Consider the following 21,536-nt stretch of genomic DNA (forward strand, 5'->3'; position numbering starts at 1 on the left):
CAGGAATTGCAAGGCACAAACTCATCTCTGCCACATACAGCTGCTGCACAGCCTGGGAATTTTTGCTTAGTTATTGAGCAGGGAGTTTCCTGAGGGACTGCTCACTCCTAAGCATCAAGCTAAGAAAATTATATACAATGGTGAGGAGCCAGGTCTCCAGTGCCCCAAATGCTACCCAGCTAGGGAATAGGTAAATACATCAAATTGGAAATACAATTAAAATGTCATTGGCATTAAGCCAGTGTAAAGTAGCTCAGGACACACTGCCCTGCTCCAGTTTATCATTAATTGTAGTAAAATGGGTTCAGCCAGGAATTCTCCCTTTCTTGGGAGGCAGGGGACCTTAAGTTTTCAGACATATAGTGATGATTTGAGGAAGCTGAGAGCTGTCAGTCCTTCCATTCCTTGCTTTGATTATTCCTGTGATTTCACCAAAGCTTCGCTCCACTGAATAACCACATACATGTCTTGCAACGTGTGCTTTCAGAAGGTGACACTGTGTTATACTATGGCTTACTTCAAAACTGGAAAAGTACATTTAACTCAGTCTAAGAAATCATGTGAAATAAGAGTCCATTTCTTTCCAAATCTGAGTAACTAGATATAATTTATTCTTGCAATCAAAAAACCTCACAGGGCAGACACAAAGTAGGAATAAAGTTATTAACCAAACACTGCGTAACTTGTTCCCAAAAGGACAAAGTTGCAAGGGATATGGTGGATGCTTACATCAGCTTCTGAACATCATGTTCTCTGGCCAGGACCATTCTTCTCCTAAGTACAGCTCACTGGACAGGTAGCTTAAGAGCCCATGACCTTTGGTGTCAGTCCTGAGTGACCTGCATCCTCCAGGGCCACACATGAACTAAGCAACAGAGTTTCTCCTAACAACTTCAAATCACCTTTTTCATAAATCAACCACAGGAAAACTTAAGACATGTAGACAGTGTAGTTGTGGTTTTAAGGACTGAATCTAAGCCATCTTTGCAGCAACAGCTCTTCAAGGATTGAAAGCATTCGTTCATGTTTTTCCTTCCTGAACTAGAACGACTAAAGATTAAACTCTGACAAAGAAAGATCATTAAAAAAGCAAGAGCTGGCAGAACAGGGCTAAATGACAAGAACCACTGCTCTGGATTAGTGACAGTTAATCCAAAACACAGGGGGGGAAGAGAAACACAAACAAACAACTAAAGAACAACAAAAAAGCTCACACATGAAAGGCTTAGAAAATTTGATCTTGCAAGCTAAAAATCTATATATACACACGGTTTACAAACCAAACCAAGCAAATTTATTCCAAGAATAGAAATGAAATATGGGTCACTTCTGGATTCTTAATCAAAATACTGCAGTATTCCTGTTAGAGGACTTAATCTGGGATTCAGATTTATTTAGACCAAGCGATCAATCTGGACCCAAACAGAAAGCTTCTCTCATGCTGTGCACAGTCCTGAAGGAAGTCACATGGTGGGAAACTTAAACTTACATTTATCAAGACTTGAGGTAGTGCATTTCATTAATAGAAAGGAAGAGAGAGAATGCAAGATTACTGTAAACTACGATTTTGCTATAGAAGTAGAAGGCACTGAAAGATGGTAAAGATGTTTGAGATAACTGTCTCTTAGTTTCCAGTGAAAAGGCTGCTGATTTTTTAACATATTTGCACAACATTAAATAAAAACAAAGTGCAAATGAAGTGCCACATGCCACAAAGTATGGAACAGTTATTTTCTTCATGGTTCTCCACCTGAACATCCAAAAGGCTGGAACAATTTAACAACTTTCCACAATAAAACTTCCTTCCTACAACCATCAGCAAAAATAAGACACCAAATGAGCCCCTTTTCTCAGCCCATACTCCTCCTTGTACTCAGAGATGGGAATTCACTGTTCACTCTCTGATGAAGTAGGTACAAGCTCCCTGGTGTCTTTTCCAGTTCAACCCAGCCTAAGGAAATACATGGCTGTTGGAGGTAGTCTCAGTTTAAGAACAAACTCAGAAGTCCAAATGATGACAGAAAAATATACAAGGAAAGCTAAGAGTTAGATAACCTCCAGAAGTCTGACACTGGAAAAGTGGAAAGCCACCATCTGACCTAGTGGTGTGATTTATGATGTGGCTGTAAATAAACACATGTAAACTACTGTCACCCTTTTACAGGCAAAACTGATTGCCAAGTGACTTCCACTGGTCTACAGACGTCAGGAATCTTTTGCAGACTTCCAATGGCATAACGTCTTACATCAAGAGAGATATTTCCTCTGAGAAAATTCATGCACACTGCTAAAGAAAGCAAATTAACTGGAGAAAGCATGCATCCATCTGGGAGGGGAATATTTTGTGTTCACTACCACTGATGAAGAATTTCAGTCTCTTGGCAAGAATAGAGCTGTTTGCAACTCAGCTACCCCTTCGGAATGAAACTTTTTCACCTTACTCTAAAAAGACCTCCTATAGCCCTCTTCAGATCAGAGCCCCGTTCAGATCCCTTTCCCAGAGTAACTATTTCTGGCAAGCAGTCAGTCATTTCTGATCACATTTTGATATCTTCTCAAATCTTAGTTCAATTTTCCCTTTTATGAAAAAAATAAGAATTGCTTTACTTACCCGAACATCGAAATCTGGAAGGAGGCGAGTGATAGCCTGTGAAGAGATTTGAAAGCATTAATGCAGGTAACTTTTGCAGCCACAGAAACCTGCACTGGGAAAGGTATGCCCTAATTCCTTGAATCTGCAACTGAGAGCTCCATTCCAATTCTCCACTCAATTAAAGTTCTCTTGTTAAACATTGAAATTGACTCAGAAGATTTTCCCCACTAATTTTCAGCAAGAACAGGAAAGCAATAATATACTAGACTATAGACCAGCAAAATAAACCACAAAAGATAGCTCATCTAAAATTATTGTGAAGTCACCAGACAAACTGGAGCAGTAAAACACTAAACTTTTCTCCTTTGCTCACTGTAGCCATGGGGCACTCAACGGCCCACCTCAGTCCCATCTGGGACAGAAAGCCACTGCTCAAGCATGCACAGTGCACTTGCAACTCAGCTAAGCAGTCATCACCAGGATTTGTTACAAGGTACAGAAGGTGAGAAAGCTAAAATAGGTTTTGTTATGTTTGGTAGGCTGGGTGGACACAAAGGTTTGTTCCAGCCTGTGACCAGCCATTGCTGTTATTGACAGTCTCTTACACCTGTCAAGGATCTACACCAGAAAAGAAGTGACATGGTTTCCAGCTCCAATACTCTAAAAAAAGACTATAAATTCAAAAGAATAAATGCCTTGCAGTTGTCTTCTTTTATTAAAAGACAAGAAAGAAGTTAAACTTGTATTTCCATTGGAGAGCTGAGACCAAGAGGGAATTCCAGACAAGCCAGAAGTTTTTATGCTGCAGAGTAGGACAGGAAACCAAAGCTTGAAAAAAAAGCATTAAGATGAAATTAAAAGCTTGGAATTTGGACAAGGAGGTCACTCAGTTCCAGAAATCCAGGTAAATAGAGGATGGAAGATATCAGAAACAAAACAGATGTTGTTTTGGGCAATACCATCTCACCCAAGTGCAGTCCATCTCATAATTATGAAAGACTCTAGAACTGTGATCTTTAGACAGTTTGTCAGTGTCTCGTACAGACAAACAAGTAGCTAAAGAGCTGACTGAGCTTGCAGGAATCATTTCACACAGTTTAACTTTAGACAATATGCTGGGGTTTAATCTTACTATACTGTTAGTCTCATGATCTTTTTAAACCTAGCTAGTTTCATACTCTGCTGTTCAAGTGTGGACTGGAGTTGAAAACAGTAAATATGTGGCATCTGTATACCTAAGCACATGAAATAAGGCTCATCATTGTATAGCAATAGAGACTACAGCTGTAGATGAAAACTAAGTGCAAGAAGCCAGGATGCAACCTCTGAGTGCATCACTCACTTAACACCAGCTCCACTGTTAACTTTAGTATCCTCAGGGGAATCTTTTCCATTTTCTCAAAATAAGTTAAATAGCTTCCTTCACCTAAGAATGGGCACAGAGGAAATCAAACTCTGCATTAGTGTCTCCATGAAGACAAACCTTAAGGCAACGTCCCAAATAAAAGTATATAGGGTTCATTGTCAAGATTCAAACTTTTGATCTATGTGCTACAGAAACCCAGGAAGTTAATCCATGTTTTAAGATATTTTTGAATTAAGTAAAAGTATTTCAGTACCCACAGGGCCTGTGTTTAATATTTCCTTTGTTTTGCTACTACTGAGTATCATTAATGTTTTAAAAATGGATGTTAGGTACTGAAATATTTGAGTGCTGCATTAACTGGTATTCAAGTAAGCTTTGATTTCAAGCAATGTCCTTGGCAAGGGAGCTGTGTTTAAAGTTTTTCCAGCTATTTCACTGCAGTCACAAGTGGAAATGATTTTGTGAAGTGTTTACACAAAAGAAGTAGGGAATAAAAGAGACAGTGCCCTGAGTAGTTACAGCACAGAAACCCAGAAAAACACCCAACATGTTTATGCAGATCATTGTCAAGAATTACCATCACTAGAAGCAAGAAAATAAAAATCATTTCAATTCAAGAAAAAAGCTGAAAGGTTCTTTCACATGACACAGTGAATTATTTGCCACGATCACACTGAAGCACAGAGTATTGCTACCACTTAAGAGTCAGGCAGCCACTGAACTCAGGTGTTGTGGGCAGATGTCTGAAGAAAATGGTACAAAAACAAATGGAAATAAGTACCAGAAGGTTAAGCAACAAAAGAAGCTAGAATGTTTCTACACTGCAGCCCCAAAGGAAAGACTGTGGCTTGTGCACATGCAGTCAGCTGCAGAACTGGTTGTAAATTGGATGTAACTCAGCTCAGTGCAGCCAGAGACGATTAGATGGGGCACAGTTACACCTCTGGACACAATTGCCTAGAGGAAAAGTAAATGCTCTCGCTGCCCCTCCTTGTAAAGATACGAACTTTAGTCTGTCAGCTATCTTTCATTAAGAAGTCTATAGATGTAGCTGGATGTACTGGGGATTGCCCAATTGGCATAATTCAAAACAGTTGAAGATAGCAGCTGTGACTATCCAGAAGAAAAGTCACCACCAGATTATTACTAGAGAAGAGAAAAACCAAAGAGCAACAAAAAGCAAATAATTACAGCTCAAGTGTGCATTACTTGGAAAAAAACCCAAGCTATTCATTCCATCTCCAGTTTCTCTTACACATCTCATCCACATGGCATGTTAGAACTAACATAAAGATGCATGCGCAGTTCCAGTAGCAACCCTGAAATAAAACATGTAAGCTCCAAAAGGCTTTAATTACCTCTTCTTTCTCCACCAGAGGTTTCACCTCTGCAAGGTGAGCATCCTGGAACTCTGTTGACATGGTCAGTAGCTGATATCTGCAAAGATGAAAAAAGTTTTGTTCTCATCTTGCATCAACAATTCAATATAGGAACAAATAAAAGTCCTGCTCTATCCAATCCCCTTACCAATGACCCACTGTCGCAGGTTATAGTTTGCAAGATTATGAATCTCTCATAAAATGCTTCCCTGGTGTATTTATACACACACTCCTGCAAAACAAGAGACTTTCTTACTAAAGAAATAGTAAGGCTACAAGATGAAACAAAAGTTTGGAAGGTTGTAAATGGGGAATGCTGAGGAAACAGGGATGGAATCAGTATAAAGTCACGGACTCTGTTGCTTCACAGGTGACAGGAGGCACAGACAAATCAATAGATCTTCTAAAATTAGCTTTAACACCTGTCTATGATGATTTTCAAACTTTTTTTCATTGTTTTGGTTGGTTGTTTTGTTTGTTTTTATGAAGGCTCCTTCTCCATCCCTCAGATCTTTACTCAAAGAAAACTGGACACTCATTGGCATAACTTTACTCCCAGGACAACATGCTCTGTTCTTCAGGACAGAAACCCCTTTCTTCATTTGAACAAACACACAGTATATCCCTTTATATGGATACTGACAAGGTGCAGGCAATAGTACTGTTTCCAAAACTGTCAATGCAAGGAACAGGATTGCTGTGTCCTGGAAAAGGACCACCATTGTGACACCCAGTTCTTGTCTGTGGGAAGCATAAATGGGAACAAGAATATGATCAAACCCCAGAAAGGCATGACTGCTGAGGCATATGGAGCAGCAGGTTATGCTGCAGGTAGTGTGTGATAAATGAGTATCTCACTTAGTGACTGCAGCAGTCCAAACAGGCAGTTAAAGAAGAATGTTTTAGCATCAAGATGACAAATGCAGAAGTCAAATTATATTTCATAGGACCTTAGAATCATTAAGGATGGAAAAGACCTTTAGGATCATTAAGTCCAACCATAACCCAATTACTACGGCCAAACTATATCCTGAAGAGCCATATCTACATGCTCCCTGAACACCTCCAAGGATGATGACTCCACTCCCTTGGCAGCCTGTTCCAAGGCCTCACCATTCTTTCAGTAAGGAATATTTTCCAAATATCCAATCTAAACCTCTCCTGGCACAACTGAAACCCATCTCCTCTCATCTTATTGCTAGATAGTTGGAAGAAGCCAACACTGGCCTCAATATAATCTCCTTTCATTAGTTGTAGAGAGCAGTAAGATCTCCCTGTAGCTTTCTCTTCTCCAGATTGAACATCCCCAGTTGCCTCAGCCACTCTTCCCTAGGCCTGCAGTGATGCTTTTTTATTGCTTGTATTTGTTGTATGTTCTTTGATCTGCTGGAGAAATGCATACCACATGGGGTTTAGGAGTCTTTGGACAAAACTGGAAGTTTATTAACTGCACAATTTTCACACAAATATATTTTGACTACATATCTGTAACAAATCAAAAATTAATTTTAGAACCATCTCAGGTGAAGTAGATAGATAAATAAGCATACTCATAAAGCAAGTCAAAAGGCTTAAACACATTTAGGAATTAAGAAAAATTGCAAATATTTTAATTATTCACCATTTTCTTGAAGATAAGAATGAAATTACAGAAGACGACTTAAACTGATTCTTTAAGCCATTATTTTCCAGCTCCTGACTCAAATCTACTTTAGGCAAATCAATCTTGTCTACATGAATGACCTGGTGCTCGAGAAGGGCTGTGAAGCTCATGGAAGGATCCAGGAACTGGCAGTAGCAACATATTTTTCACTTTGTCCCATGGGTAAAGTGATACACATTTTCATGAGCAAAGATGTTCTGCTAAGAGTTCTGCATGACAGCTGGATGCCACAGGAAGCTATGAAGTGGCAAACACTGATTAAGAAAGGTAATGCTGGGAAAACACTCATGTCCTTGTGTGCAAACAGCAGCAGATTTTAGGAACCTCTCTTGCCTGCTATGCAGTTTTCATAAGGAATAGGACTGAGGATTTTAAGCTTAGAGAAATGTTTTATCAGTATTTAACCCCACCACCTGAGGCATGGAGACAGGAACAAAACTGACCCCTTGCCAGTGATCTGTAACCTAAATTTATGAAAGTGCACCAGAGATACTTAAATAGTCAGAAGAATCAAGACAGAGTTGCTCCCTAGCAGTGACTGATTTCCCCCTCTCCCAGTTTTCCAATAGATATTGCCTGTTATAGAAGATAAGAACATGCAAACCCAAGTTTTCCAAAACTTCAAGCAACTGTAAGTGACATTTTAATTACATTTTTCCATAATTAAAGGCATCTGTGTAATGGGTCATTCTACACAGTGAGCAATTGTGCATGGCAGAAAGGGAAATAAATGCTGCTGTAATATTTGGAAGTCAAAAATATTTACATGCAATTTGCAATTGCACCTAACTCCAATGCTTGGAGGTTTGTTTGGTGGGTTGCATGGGGTTTTGTTGCCTTTTTTTCATTTCAGAAATATGCACCTTAATGTTGCTCCTAATTAATAGAATTGCAAAAGATTTTTCCATGGTTTACCTACAGGGAAGTAGGAAGGTAGATCTCCTGCAGTTTTCCAGTAAAAAGTGGCTCAGGGAACAAAGCCACAGCTAGTGTTTATGGAAGAAAGTTGTTTACATGGGATAGTTTCAGGGACTCAGATTTTCAGGGACTCAGAGCATTGACTATGAATGACCAAAACAACTGTGCCAAAAGGAACAAGAGGGATGCCTTTTATAGCCTTAAAAACAATCCTGTTTTCATAGTAGTTCAAAGTTGTCGCTCTATGTTTCCGACAGAAGCAGCACTAGGAAGTGCTGACCAGCAGATTACATGCCCGTCATGAAGTCTACTGAACAAAAGTCCAACATGTACCAAGTTCTCATTTTTGGAAAGATACCAGATGTTCAAGCCACGTAATGTTTTCAGATCAGGCATTTTCAGGCTCTGGATTTTCCTTCTCTGCATCAGGAATACCTGGAACATTCCTACCAAGAAACAACCTTATGACAGGGCAGCATAACAACATGCTATTTGTTCACAAGAGCTGGAAAACAAAGCCTCACTATCTGACAGCACTGTAGAAAACATCTTATTTTCCAAAGAGAAAGATGTTAGGGAAGTGATTTTGTACCATCCCATGTTCAGCACAAATTTTATTATCTCTAAATAGGTGCTTTGTGCTCTCTCCCTGATGTGACAGGGTAGCTCAAAGCTAATGCAACTGCCTAACTCTGCTAAACAGATAATCAGACAAGCATTCCTTTATACACATTTCAAAGCACTTGCCTCTCAGAAGTCTTCAAAAGACAAAGTTCATTTATATCTGCAAGCAGTAAAGGTGCCAACTCGGAAAAATACAACTTTTTTTCACTCCACTTGGTCAGTTCAGCCTTAGCAAGGGTCCTGCCCTCTAGGACAAGCCACCCAAGAGGACACTCACCATCCCACACTCAGGAACCAGTTACAATTGCTGTTCAGAGGATTTATCTTAAAAACAATCCTATTCCCAACTAAGAAGCAGGTTTAAAGTACCTTTGCAGCTGGAAAAGTGCTCTAAAACTGCTAACATACCTACCTTTGCCAACTAGCTGGAAAGGCATCAAGTCAGCCTGTAGGAAGCAAGAAGGGTGCAGGGAAGGGTAAAGTCATCTGTGCAATACTGTACCCACTAATTTCAAAGGGGCTTTTCTGTACCCATTCCAGTCCAAAGTCACTGCACCAAAACCACCAGAGCAAGTCATAATCAAGGACAGTAGTTCAGGAATCTTAAGTGAATCTGACTCTTTTGCTTTTAGAGGTTCAGAGTATCCCCTGTCCCTCTGCATCATGGCTGGAGGGACAGTCATCACTGGAGCCTTGTTTTGGCAGCAGGTTGTAGGACGGATGTGCAGTCTAACTTTGCACAACAGAGATCCCAACAAAGGAGCTAAGAAGCCACACATTAGGCCACCCATTCCCAGTAACCAGGAATGTTGAAATCCTAAATACTAAACATTAGGTAATCCTAATATATGTGACCAAATGCATTCCAAGCACAGAAGTGAAACAAGTTCAAAGATCCCTTGTTACAAACTTTATTCTTCAGAAGATATTGCATGGTTGTCAAGTCTGCGCAACAAGGTGCTCCATGGTCTCATGTCACAGTATCACCAAGGTTGGAAGAGACCTCATAGATCATCAAGTCCAACCCTTTATCACAGAGCTCAAGGCTAGACCATGGCACCAAGCGCCACATCCAATCCTGCCTTGAACAGCTACAGGGACAGCAACTCCACCACCTCCCCGGGCAGCCCATTCCAGTATCCAGTGACTCTCTCAGTGAAGAACTTTCTCCTCACCTCAAGCTTAAATTTCCCCTGGCATAGCTTGAGGCTGTGTCCTCTTGTTCTGGTGCTGGCCACCTGAGAGAAGGGAGCAACCTCCTCCTGGCTACAACCTCCCCTCAGGTAGCTGTAGACAGCAATAAGGTCTCCCCTGAGCCTCCTCTTCTCCAGGCGTGTCCAAGCAGGGCTGGAGAAACTGCTACTAGCACTGCAGGGTTTACCCCTGCCTTCACACTCAACTCTTTCTGAAATGCTTTCAAGGCAAACAAAGAACAGGAAAAGCCTCCTGTCTGAGCGTTTCAGAAAGGCGGCAATTCCCTCAAAACAGCTTGGTTAACCACTCCTTTAGAGCACTGATAGACAGAAGGCCAACCTCACCAGAGCAGCCACATGGCATTTCCATATTTGCAGGGTGAGTCGAAGGAACAGCAATCACATTAGAGGTGGGAATAAATACGAGTGTCTAATGACAAAGAGGGAGGAAGCCATGAGTACTGAGGGTTGCAGCTCCCGAGCACTGGTGGTGGTCTCTTTGGAGAGCCACCATGTGAGACACTCAGGAGGCATCTCCAAGCTACCACATCACTGTGTACTTTCTCCCTTGAAAGCTGCAAGTGTCTTCAGAGCTCAGGTACCAAAGCAAGTAAGAAGGACAGGGATGGCAATCTGTGCATTTGCAGCAGGATAGGGTGAGCTAAGATATCTCCAGAGCTCTACAGAAATTGATAAGCTAAGGTTCCCATATATTCCAGCTCAGAAAAAGAATCAAACAGCTCAGGCCTCTGACATTGAAGAAAAGTTACCGAGATACCCAAACAGCATTTCAGCCTTACATAGGTCAGTTAGAACTCTTCCAGGCATTAACAGTAAATGCTGTAAAGTAGTCTCAGTGGCCCTAAAATAATAAAGTTACTGCAAATCTGAAAGCAACCTCAACAAAACCAAATGTGTCCAGCAGACATCAGTTAATAGCACCCATGTATAGCTGTGGTCCACCCTGCATGCTCCACTAAGTGCAGGCTCCATTTCAGACAGTTTATTATAAAGACAACAACTCTAACCTTCCCATCTGTGATTCATTTGGAACTCCTGCATCTCGCAGGCATCCAAACCAGTGCATGCATAAGCATCTGCCCACACCAGGCCCAGTTTATACTACTCTTTGTTACAGGCACTGGTGTCACGAGTTCCTTTGTGTACTGAGTTACTGATTTTTCTCTGACACGGTTCCACACAATGATTCATGATAGAACATTTCTAGCAGTTCCTCCCCTTTAAAAGAAGCAAATGACTTTTGACAGTTAAGTAGCATCCAAACAGTACAAGCAGAAAGCATCAAAAGCTGAAGACACTCAACTACCTGTGTTTCTCTGGGTCTCCTTTGCCTCTGGTTACATGCAACTGCCTCAATTGGCAACTAGATATTAACAACTTGGCACAAAGGAAGCACTGAAGCATAACCTTTAATCTAAAGTTTCAAATCAGAAAAGGTCAGGAATAGAAGGACTAGAGTAAATAATATCAGGGAACTGAAACAACAACAGTGGTCTCCAGTTCACAGATGTCCAGTGAACTGCCATCACCCAGCCCTTTTCATGCACAGTACACTGCCAATACTCAATCTGATGTTCTTTTTCCTAAGCAATTTGCTTTCATTTCCTTTAGACTCCCTTTGTGAGCTACTCCACCAGCATGCTTTAGTGAAGGCTCTACTTTCAAACAAGAGCTGGCATCCAGAAAGAAAAAATCCATCAAAGTGGGGTTTTACGTGGCATAACCGATTTTCAAATATTAAAGAAACACCAAACAAGAAGGGCTTAAAATTTTAGCCATTTTTAAGTTTAAACTTATGCTATGGTCTGACCAATCTGATTAGGAAATTGAAATGTTTTGGCCAAGAACTTGAACCTTGGGCAAAGTAACAGCTGGGTGAAGCCACATGCAGCTGTCTGCGAGGGCAGAGCCAGCAGCTGATCCCACCAGATTCCCATGAAAAATGCCCATGTGCATGTCTGCAGTGTCTCCCACAGCTCTGTTTGTCTGCAACTTCAGCATACCCATGCAGTTCTGAAGCAAAGGTCTCCAAGCTCATCTCCAGTCCTATTCTGGCTGTTTTGCACTTGTGCAACTGGTGCTGGTGCCCTTTCAGCTGCAATCACTTTGGGGTCAGTCATAGCAGTTTGACTGTCAATTCCTCAGATCAGGGACTAGTTACTCTTCCCATGCATGATACGCGCTAGTAACTGCACATTGATAGCAGGATGGAAATGAAAGTGAACTGGAAGCAACCCTTCTGTCCACTCCACAGATGCTGAGCAAGAGAATTGTTGCAACACAGTTTGCACAATCTTCTCTGCTGCTGGATGCACTGAGGAGCGTTCCTCGGAAAGCTTGGGGTCTTCCCAAGCTTCACAGGAATAGAAACTTGCTGTGGGAAGGGTTGGTGTGATAGTCCAAGTATATGACTGCTGTCCACATTTCTCTTACATTGGACATCCCTGTTTTCCCCCTTGTCCCCTCCAGATAAAGTGAGCAGCTGTTCTATTACTAGCTGGTGGCGAAACTGAGAGCCTGCAATGTGTTAAGGCCTTCCTCAAGTTGCAGCAATCTCTAACACTGTATACACCGCAATATTGTAATTTAGGACTTATAGTCTGTCCTCCCCTAAGTCTCTGAAATTCAGTTTTCTTTAGCATCTCGCACCTGAAACTGCTTCTGGTAATAGCTCTCTGAAAAGTGGTTAACTCCCACAATGTAAAACTTCTTTAAAAAGATTAAAAGTGCTAATGACTGTCAGAACTCCCTGGCTCTGAAAAGCGTGGTCATCCCTACCTTGCTCCTGAAGCATCCCACTGCTGACGTGGCTGCAAGCAGTCTTTGCAGAGCACAATGGTGCGGGATGCAGGTAGGAAACCCCAGAGCTTTCATAGGAAATCCTACATCTGAGTGGCAGCCTAAGTTTATTTGAAAACACATGACCATCTGTACTGATGCCAATATTGTCCTTTAGCTTTAATTTACCCCAGGCTGTGGGTAGCAGCACTGTACGGTGGAAAGAAAGAAGAGTAATGAGCTGCCTTCCCAGGCTTCCTTTTCCTTCACCACCGTGCCAGCCTGCCTCCTTCCACTGCTCCAGCACGCTCTGAGTAACCTCCCAACTTTTTTCTCTGCATCTGCCCCACTCCTCCTCCAACTGACTGCCAACATAAAGCTCTCAAACAAAAACTGAAGGCAATGGAATTGGTACAGAACCTGACCCCTGCCTTATTCCCAAGCGCTAGGCTGGGCTTCAGGGGCAGATTAAATAGCAAACATTGCAAACACACATTAGGCATTTCAGAACAAGTGTGAGACAGCTTCTGCCACAAAGATTGCAGTCTAAACAGACAAGAAATAAGCTATTGTTCTTGCAGCTCAATGTCAGGCCACACTCCCCACCCTTGCCTCCTACTCTCAAGCTGCCATGTTTTAATAGTTCATAGCTTCTGCCTAGCTGCAATAGCTTCCAAAAGTGGGTGGTTCTGGGCAACTTAGATGCAAAAACACACAGATTATTCTAAAAGGGACAGGTTCATCACATACTCAGAGATAACTTTCCTTATCTGGCTCTCTGAGTTGCATCCTTGCAAGTAAATAGTGATTTCATTTGTAAGTTTTGCATTTTAATGTTGATGTTGCAAAGACATACTTGAATTACAAAACATCATAGCTAGAGAAGATGATGTATTTTAATTTACTTTTATCCTCTAGCTCATACCATATAAGTTACAGCTTCTGAATACATGTATGACTTGCTCTACAATGTAGAGCCACAATGCCTGAGCTGAAGTTTTCCATGATAAGTGTTTGAGGTTTTTTTGTCTGCTTTTGAGAAAAGTATAGCTTATGAATATTACTTTGTTCCTATGAGTTCCCAGTCCCTCGTTCTAAAACTAATTTTAGAACTCTAGACCTTAATCTGGACTCAAACTTTGCTCAAATGGCTACTGTGTTAGAGACACATCTTTCATTCTTCCCAAGAAAGTGCCATTACAAAAATTACCCAGATTTAACCATTTGTACATGCGGAATGACACGAGACTAACTTTGCCTGCAAGGCTCAGCACTTAAGAGATAGGACATGACCCTCCTAAGGGCCAAGGATACTCTTGCCTGTATCACAACAGATACGACCCATGAGGAAGTCTCTTAATCAGCACCACCCAGTGCCAGAACATGCCTTGCTTCTCAAAGTAAGGCCTTTCAAAATCCTTCAGAGCAGGCAAAGCCAAATTCTTCATCCTCAGCTCACTTTTTTGAACCCTTCCTCATCCATGCTTCAGTTATCCGTTCCACCAGGAAGAGAACTTATATTGTTTACAAGAGGGACTGGAGTCATTGATGCCTAAGTTCTTACATGAAATTGAGATGATTTTATATATTGCTTCACAAAAATTAGTATATTTTGGGGGGGAGGGAAAATGTGATGTTCTTAAATTGGATTATCCAGGAAAAAGAACAGTGTTTTGAATTTGCCCTATCATTAAGAGTCATTAGAAAATTCTGCAGTGCATATATTTAATAGATTTGACACTTAACCCTGTGTGTTGCCACTTCGTCCAAAGACACAAATGTATCTTAACATTTATCAGGAATGCTTTACATACAAAATATCTTTGGACTATTCTAGCAGCATGAAAATGGTTTTATTAATCTGACAAGGTACACATGAGCTTCCTGAAAGAAGCAACCCAAAACCTCACAGCAAACGTAACCCTTCCTTCCTCTAAGAGAATGCCTCCCATCTCAAGGTCTGTTTACTGTGTTCCAAATAGACGTTCCTTGAGAAGCTGCATTTTACTTTGCTGATTACTTTTCCATTACATCTTATGCCTACCAATAAACACACATATATAGATCAAATATATCACCACTCTTTTGCTTTGAATGCCAGTGCCTCCACCTATAGTCTTCATTGGGGGCATTGCATAATTTAGTTTTTGCTTCTTGTTCTTCAAGAAGAAGAGCTGTAGGAGTGGTGGAAGGAAAATGAAAGGCAGGGACAAGACCATATGCAAACCAAACAAGGGATACCTGGAAGCACATGGAAAGACTTTGCTTATAATCAGTTAGATTTTCATTCTGCATTTTGTCATTCTAAGGTTTGTTCTTTGCATTCATTTTCACATCATCCATCCAGTACCAACAGACTGGTCTTACATATCCAGGGTACAAGTTGAAAGAGCTATACTTTTGAAACTATAGTTAGTCCAGTCAGGAAGTACTCGGTTAAAGGCTTGAGAAACACAGTGAATATCCAGTTTTAAAAACAGAGCTTGAAAAGCAAGATCTGCATACACCAACTTCCAGCTACCAAGAGAAAAAAAAAAAAACAACTTGACTGACAGATGAAAAAGATATATTAAAATTGTGACAATTAACTGAAAGGAAGTAGTGCAAAACCCAGAAGAAACATAGGAAGTGTGATCAGCCACACAAAATAAGAGCGGTGAAATTGACATACATCCTGCTTTGTACAAACAGATACAGCTGTGGAAAATTTCATCAGCATGGGCAGTCCAGCTGTGCATCAGCAAACACATTGCTGAGCACCTCTTCATGACGAACACCCCATTTGACAATTGTTGGGCATTATCCAAAGACAACACTCTCATGCCAGATGGGAAACAAAACAGACTGAATCCTGCAGCAGCCCTTAGCTAAAAGTAAAACTAAACTCATTTCCCTCATCATCCAGCACAGCAGCTTGCACATTCCAGTCTGAAACTTGGATAATTGCAGGCTTTACTTTTCTCTCTATTCCACACTTGCTGTGCTGAATTAAATGGTGAGTAATGGTACTGATTCCAATAGATGCTCAGTAGTGAGTTTAATTATGTGATTATAACAATTTAATGATACATGATCATATAGTCAGGAGAAACTCTGTTTCTTACTGCTGCACTAACACCACAACCAAAGGGAATTAACAAGAGGGATTACCGCCTGCTGACTGACCCCACCCAAGCCATCCAGGGCTCTGGAGGTTACATAGATAGAAAAAACCCAGCACCATTTGAGAGAAACACCATGTTCAATAGCCATTATATTCATAGTAATTGATTTCCAAGGGGCCTAACCCAGATTTTAGTAATCCACAGCAACACACGCCACGAAACCTGAAAATGGGATTGCCTTACTCTCATCCTTTTAAACAGCTCCAGAATATTTCTTTGGACTTCCTAGTACTAGCAAGTAATTCACTTGCAGCTCTCATGACAGAGCTTATGCCAGGTGGCAGAGGGGTAACTACTGGTTTCTTGACCTGGGGATCCACTCAACCACACAACAGTTCAGGAAAGTTGCACAGGGAGAAGGCTGCAGGGGAAACATCAGACATTAGGAAAATGTAGAATCACATACCTAGAAGCTGAAGTGCAGTCTACATACAATACTATTTAGCAAAATACTGAAAGGGTTGTCAAGCACTGAAACAAGCTGCCTAAGGAAGTGGTTGAATCACCATTCCAAAAGGTACTTAAAGATTGTGTAGATACAGAGTTTAGGGACATGGTTCAGAGGCAGACTTGGCAATGTTGTGTTAATGATTGGAACAGATGATCTTAAAGGTTCTTTTTGAACCTATCAAATCTAGGATCCTGTGACAAAGTGTGATCTCCTGTACTTCTGCCTGAGATTTCTAGGTGCTGGGACACAATACAGAAGTTAGATGTAAACAAACTGTCATCTGGAAGCCATACTTTGTATTAAGAACCATCACTTCATTGCTATTAATATCAAGTGGTTGCACCTCTTTAGATGAGCCTGCCTTGGCAGGGGGTTGGACTGAACCTCCAGAGGTGATTTCCAACCCCCACCATACTGTGATACCGTGACCTCTTGATTTTTGTTAGGTCTTCCTTCAAAGTGGTAAAGCCAGAATAAGTAGAGAAAGTCACTCTTGCTGCACACTGCTGGGACTGAGCTGGTTCAGGCCATTGGTTTCCCAGGCTGTACTCTCCCTGACAGCAAACAAGCTTTTGCTGCCAGATGAACACATGATGTAAACATTGCTGATCCACCACAATTAGAATTTGTTTTAGTTTTGATAGTTCCACAGCTCCTACTTGGCTTCATTCTGAAGAGCTTCAAGTGAGTTTCACACCTTCTGTATCTTTTCTTTCACTCTTTGTCTATTTTGGGACAATAAAAGCATGAAATGTCTCATTACATATACTCCCCATGTTTTGTGTAACAGATTCTCAGGCTCTAATAAGGTTAAGCTAAACCAGCATTTTCTATGGGAATGTAGAAATCTCACTGGCTGATCATGAGAAGATGTATGTTACACCTCAGTTAACAAAATTAATCAGCTTTAAAAACCTCAAAGATTTTTTTTTCCTCATGATAGTTCACTGCTAATCCCACATGCAATGAAAGAACAAGTTACTCAACTGCCTTATAACCCAACTGCCTTTTAAGGATCAAGCTACTATGCCAAGCTGTCTCCCAATATGTACTGTAGTCACCCCATGTAACTACTGCAATGCAAAAAGGAATATTCAAAGAGCAGAGTATTGCCCACTGAAATAAACCAGGATTGGAGAATCCTGCTGTTTTTGCTAAGCATTCTTACAATTTACTCAGATGATCTGTCACAATTTTAGCATTCATTTTCATTTTGGCAAGAACAAAAAAGTCATTGTGCAGGGCAGGAACAGAAATACTTAGTCTGTTTTTTGGTGGTACAGATGCTGGTTCCCAAACACAGGCAGGCATATGTGGTAGCCCTCCCTCAGCAGTGTGACACTTCTTTGACTACTGCCAAGTTCTGTGAACACCTGACAATTTGACATCTCTATCCTGCTGTTATCTGGGGTTAAAATGGACAAGGAATGTAGGGAATCGGTACACAAATCCTTCTTAATGGAAACAACTCTGGCTTGTCAAGACTATCTATCCCCTTCACCCCCAGCCTGGTTCAAGGTCAGTCATTTAGAAGAGTTGCCCATTCTTAAGGCAATGAGACCATCTCTCAGTTTAATATTTGGAGAAATTTTGATTCAGAGTTTTTGAAGTTCAAATCCAGTCTTTTCACATATATGCTGAACTACAGTACAAGGAATTCAGATTCAGAAACTGTGGTTTTCAGCTCCCAAAACTGATGTGCCATGGCATCTGTCCAGCTTCAACTGAAAAATGTTAGGTTACAGAAGCCATACACACCTTAAGTAGTCTTTCATTATTGCACTGAAACCTGTTTTCACTGCATCTGTTTTCCATGCCAAAACATACATCAGCTCCTCCTGATCACATTCGTACATTATTATCCTTCAGGGGGTCAGAACTTATTATTTCTCTGGGAACTATACAAACTTTTGGAATATTTCAGTTTTGCGGCACAGAATCAACCAGGCTGGAAAAGACCTCTAGGATCATTGAGCCCAACCTATCACCTAACCCTTCTAATTAACTGAACCATGGCACTAAGTCCCTCATCCATGTCTCCTTTTAAACACCTCCAGGGACAGTGACCACCACCTCCTCAGGCAGCCCATTCCAACGGGAAATCACTCTTTCTGAGAAGAATTTCTTCCTTATGTCCACCTTAAACCTGCCCTGGCACAGTTTGAGACCGTCTTGTTCTGTCACTGGGTGCCTGGGTGGAGAGACCAATCCCCACCTGGCTACAACCTTTTGAGTTTTACCATTTCATCCACAGTCATTAAATTCTTGCTGTGCACAGGACATCACACAGCATTAGCTGCCTGCTGTTTACTCAAGCACTCATGATAAAAAGCACAGTCATTCCATGTCAAACTATGTTAGACTCTAGTTAAAAGAGCACAAAATTGTAAAAACCATGTTTCCAGTGACAAGTTAAAAGTTCACCAGCTTAATGCCACTAGCTTAAGTTTTGATTGAGTTATGCCTGTCATGGCCAAGATTGAAAATGGCAAGACAGGCTTCTTGCATTAGCTGCAGCATTTTGGTACTCGCAGTTCCAGGACATTCCCTTTGCTTGCCCCAAACAGTGAGTTTTTCAGCAGCCGCGTATCTTTGACACACCCACACAAGAAGCTGACAAAAAGCCAGAGGAAGTCAAAACAGTGCAATATCTTGCAGTGAACGTAGACAGAAAGCTCCAGATTGTATTTAGCCTCTTCCATGCCAATACAACTGCATTTTCTAGGTTCAAAATACAGTTCCTATTTCAACAGGTAACTGAGAAGAAAAGTGTCCAAATAACATGGCTGGTAAACACTTCCATCCATGGTTTACAGGGAGTTCTAATCTAGGTATGGGGTGCAAAACCAGGTCTGTAGAATTCTAAACAATGGGCAAAAGAGTAAGCAATGCCAGTTTGCAAGTGTTTCATAGGAATACCGAAAAACAGCAAGTTACCCAAGCCATCCACCCTAGTGTAAGTGAAATCACTTCATCAGACTCGGTATGTGACTGTGCCTCTACTACTGACGCTACTGTGAAGTTGTCTGAACCTCAGCAGTGCTTCCCGGACGGCAACTGCACGTATGTGCAGCACGTATGTGCAAACAACAACCTCAATGAAACAACTGACTAACAAAGTCTGGACACCAGTCAAGCCTGTTCTCCGCTCCAACACCGACACAGCTGAGATACAGAAGCAATACACGTCGGGACTCATTTTACACAGGAAAAGTTACGTGCCTTCTCTCCACAGATGTTTTCCAGCCCACATCAGTCTGCTGCTGCCCGGCAGCCTGGATCACGACAGCAGCATCCAGCAGCTGTCCCCACACTGAGAAGGGGCCGGGAGACAGCTAAGGGTATCCCATCCACTGCTCCCTCCCGCCAACGCACAGCCACCACCCTGCCAAAAGCCACTCATTCCTCAGCCGGCAGCGCCCTGCCCGGAAGGAGGAAAATGAGTTTTATGGATAAGAAAAATAAATACGAACGGAGTGATGCAAGGATGCGCCCTCAAAGGGGCTGCGAGGCCCACGAGGGTGGATGAGTTGATGAACAGGTGGGTGCACGGATGGAAAGACACTTAAAGGAATAGAGAGGTGGATGGTTAGGGAGTTGGATAAGCAGACGGATGTGTGTAGATGCGCGAGTGGGTAGGCGGGCAGAGGTACCCTCCCTTACCTGCTGTGGTATCGCTCTCCCAGCTCCTCCACCGCCACGCTCCGTCGGCCACCCGCCTGCCGCTGAGGGGAGGATTTATAGTCCGCGCCCCGCCCGCCGGGCGGCGCTGCCCGCCGGCGCCACCGCCTCCCCAACGGGAGCACGGGGGCGGGCCGCCACCCGCGGCGGGGCTCCGTTCGCGCTGGGCCGCCTCCCACGGCTCGCAGGCGTTCGCGGTGGCTACACCCGGTCTGCCCGGGCTTCCTAAATACGAGAGGGAACCCGGCGAACGCCCTCCAGCCTGCCCTCCTCTGGGTCGCGCAGCCCAGCCGGGGCGAGACTCAGATCTGAGATGCCGTTCCAGAGAAGCTTTGGGAGTAGTGAACGACTGAGACCTGCCGCCCTGCTTTCCGAAACATTACCGTTCCGGGAAGGTATTTCACACAGTTCAGTGAGGGGAGGCGAGTAGTGCGCAAGGGATTTGTCCAAGGGCTGGAAGAGTAGGAGTCCTGGTAAAGCCTGATAACGGGACTGGGACGGTGGAGTCCTGGAACAGGTGGTCCGAAACATGCAGGCATATGTACTGCTGAACAAAAACAAGTTTCTTTTCCAGATTCTGAATTGCAAAATCTTATGGTCATACATTAATACGAGCACTCGGGAGAAGATGTAATTGCAGTAGAATGCAAGCAATGCCTTCACAAATCTCCGATCGAGTTCAAGGGGCAGTGGGTGCTGCAAGCGCCGTGTGAGTTTCCCAGCGAAAGGCTTGCGGCAAGAAGCACAGCTAACGGTTCATCCCAAAATGAGGCCCTAGCCTGCTGAGTAAAGCACATCTCTATATACACAGTTCTGTGTGCAGCCACCCGCGAAGGGGAGGGTTAAGCTGTGACAGCCTGAGCTACTTCTGTGGCTTCTCTTAAGCACACTTACCCCACGTGTGATTTCACTTAACACTCTTATTTTCATGGCAGGTTACTGTGACCTAAGCTGTTGAAACCCACAGCATGTTATCATTCTCCTTCATGCAGAAGCCTGAAGAGGAAATCAGGAATTCCCAGAACTTTGAAACTCTGTTAAACTCTCTCTGATTTCTCTGCTATACAATAAGCTTATTAAGTCTTGTCAGTAAAAGCTTGCTGCTGTTCAAATGCCTGTTAGCTTCTGTCCTCCTAACCCAGCTTCTGCACCTGAGTCAGAAAGTGCTGCCTTCAGAAAAAAGAACCCTAGAAGACTGGTTCCTTTTTTTCACATGTCCAGAGACCACATTGTGCAGCAACAGCTCTGAAATATTTCTAAGCGTGGAATAAAGGAGATTTCTTATCATATTTTCTTACCTTCGATTAATTTCTGCAAGAATGAAAAGTATTTCTAAAACAACAAAGAGAAGTATTTGTTATTCTAAGACACAGTGCTGCTCTGTGCGGTGTTTTTTGTTGGGTCTTTTTCGGGGGCGGGGGGGGGGGAGAGAAGCAGGACATGGGGAGGTATTTTCATCACAAATGGGCTAATCTTTTTCCTACTTTTTGTAACTGTTAGGCCAGGTAACCAATTAAACCATCACAAATAATTTTATTTGTAACTGAGCCTGGTTTGGAGTAGCATCTCAAAAATTACCTCATCAAATCATTGGCTTGCTCTGTTTGTTATGGAAGATCTGTCTCGCTCAGTGGCTTCTAAAGTTATGGGACAAGTGCAAACACTAGAACAAAAAGATGGGCTTGACTGATTTTCCAAGGGATGA

At 42.3% G+C, this 21,536-nt stretch overlaps 1 protein-coding gene and 1 long non-coding RNA gene across 2 annotated transcripts in view; one reads left to right on the forward strand and one right to left on the reverse strand.

Moving 5' to 3' along the window:
• Positions 1-19,919, reverse strand: part of NDRG1 (N-myc downstream regulated 1) — a 39,835-nt gene extending 19,916 nt beyond the window's left edge. The window contains exons 1-3 of the mRNA XM_064154322.1: positions 19,814-19,919; positions 5,318-5,396; positions 2,612-2,647 (exon numbers count right to left, since the gene is read on the reverse strand). Of these exons, the coding sequence (XP_064010392.1) occupies positions 2,612-2,647; positions 5,318-5,380 (99 nt within the window). The 5' untranslated portion in view covers positions 5,381-5,396; positions 19,814-19,919. The remainder of the gene's footprint in view (positions 1-2,611; positions 2,648-5,317; positions 5,397-19,813) is intronic.
• Positions 19,920-19,940: 21 nt separating this feature from the next.
• Positions 19,941-20,943, forward strand: LOC135181284 (uncharacterized). Its single transcript, XR_010304800.1, has 2 exons — positions 19,941-20,226; positions 20,767-20,943. It is a non-coding gene; the product is annotated as an uncharacterized LOC135181284 (long non-coding RNA).
• The last annotated feature ends 593 nt before the right edge of the window (positions 20,944-21,536 follow it).

Source organism: Pogoniulus pusillus, chromosome 14 (genome assembly GCF_015220805.1).
Source record: "Pogoniulus pusillus isolate bPogPus1 chromosome 14, bPogPus1.pri, whole genome shotgun sequence".
Lineage (NCBI taxonomy): Eukaryota > Metazoa > Chordata > Aves > Piciformes > Lybiidae > Pogoniulus > Pogoniulus pusillus.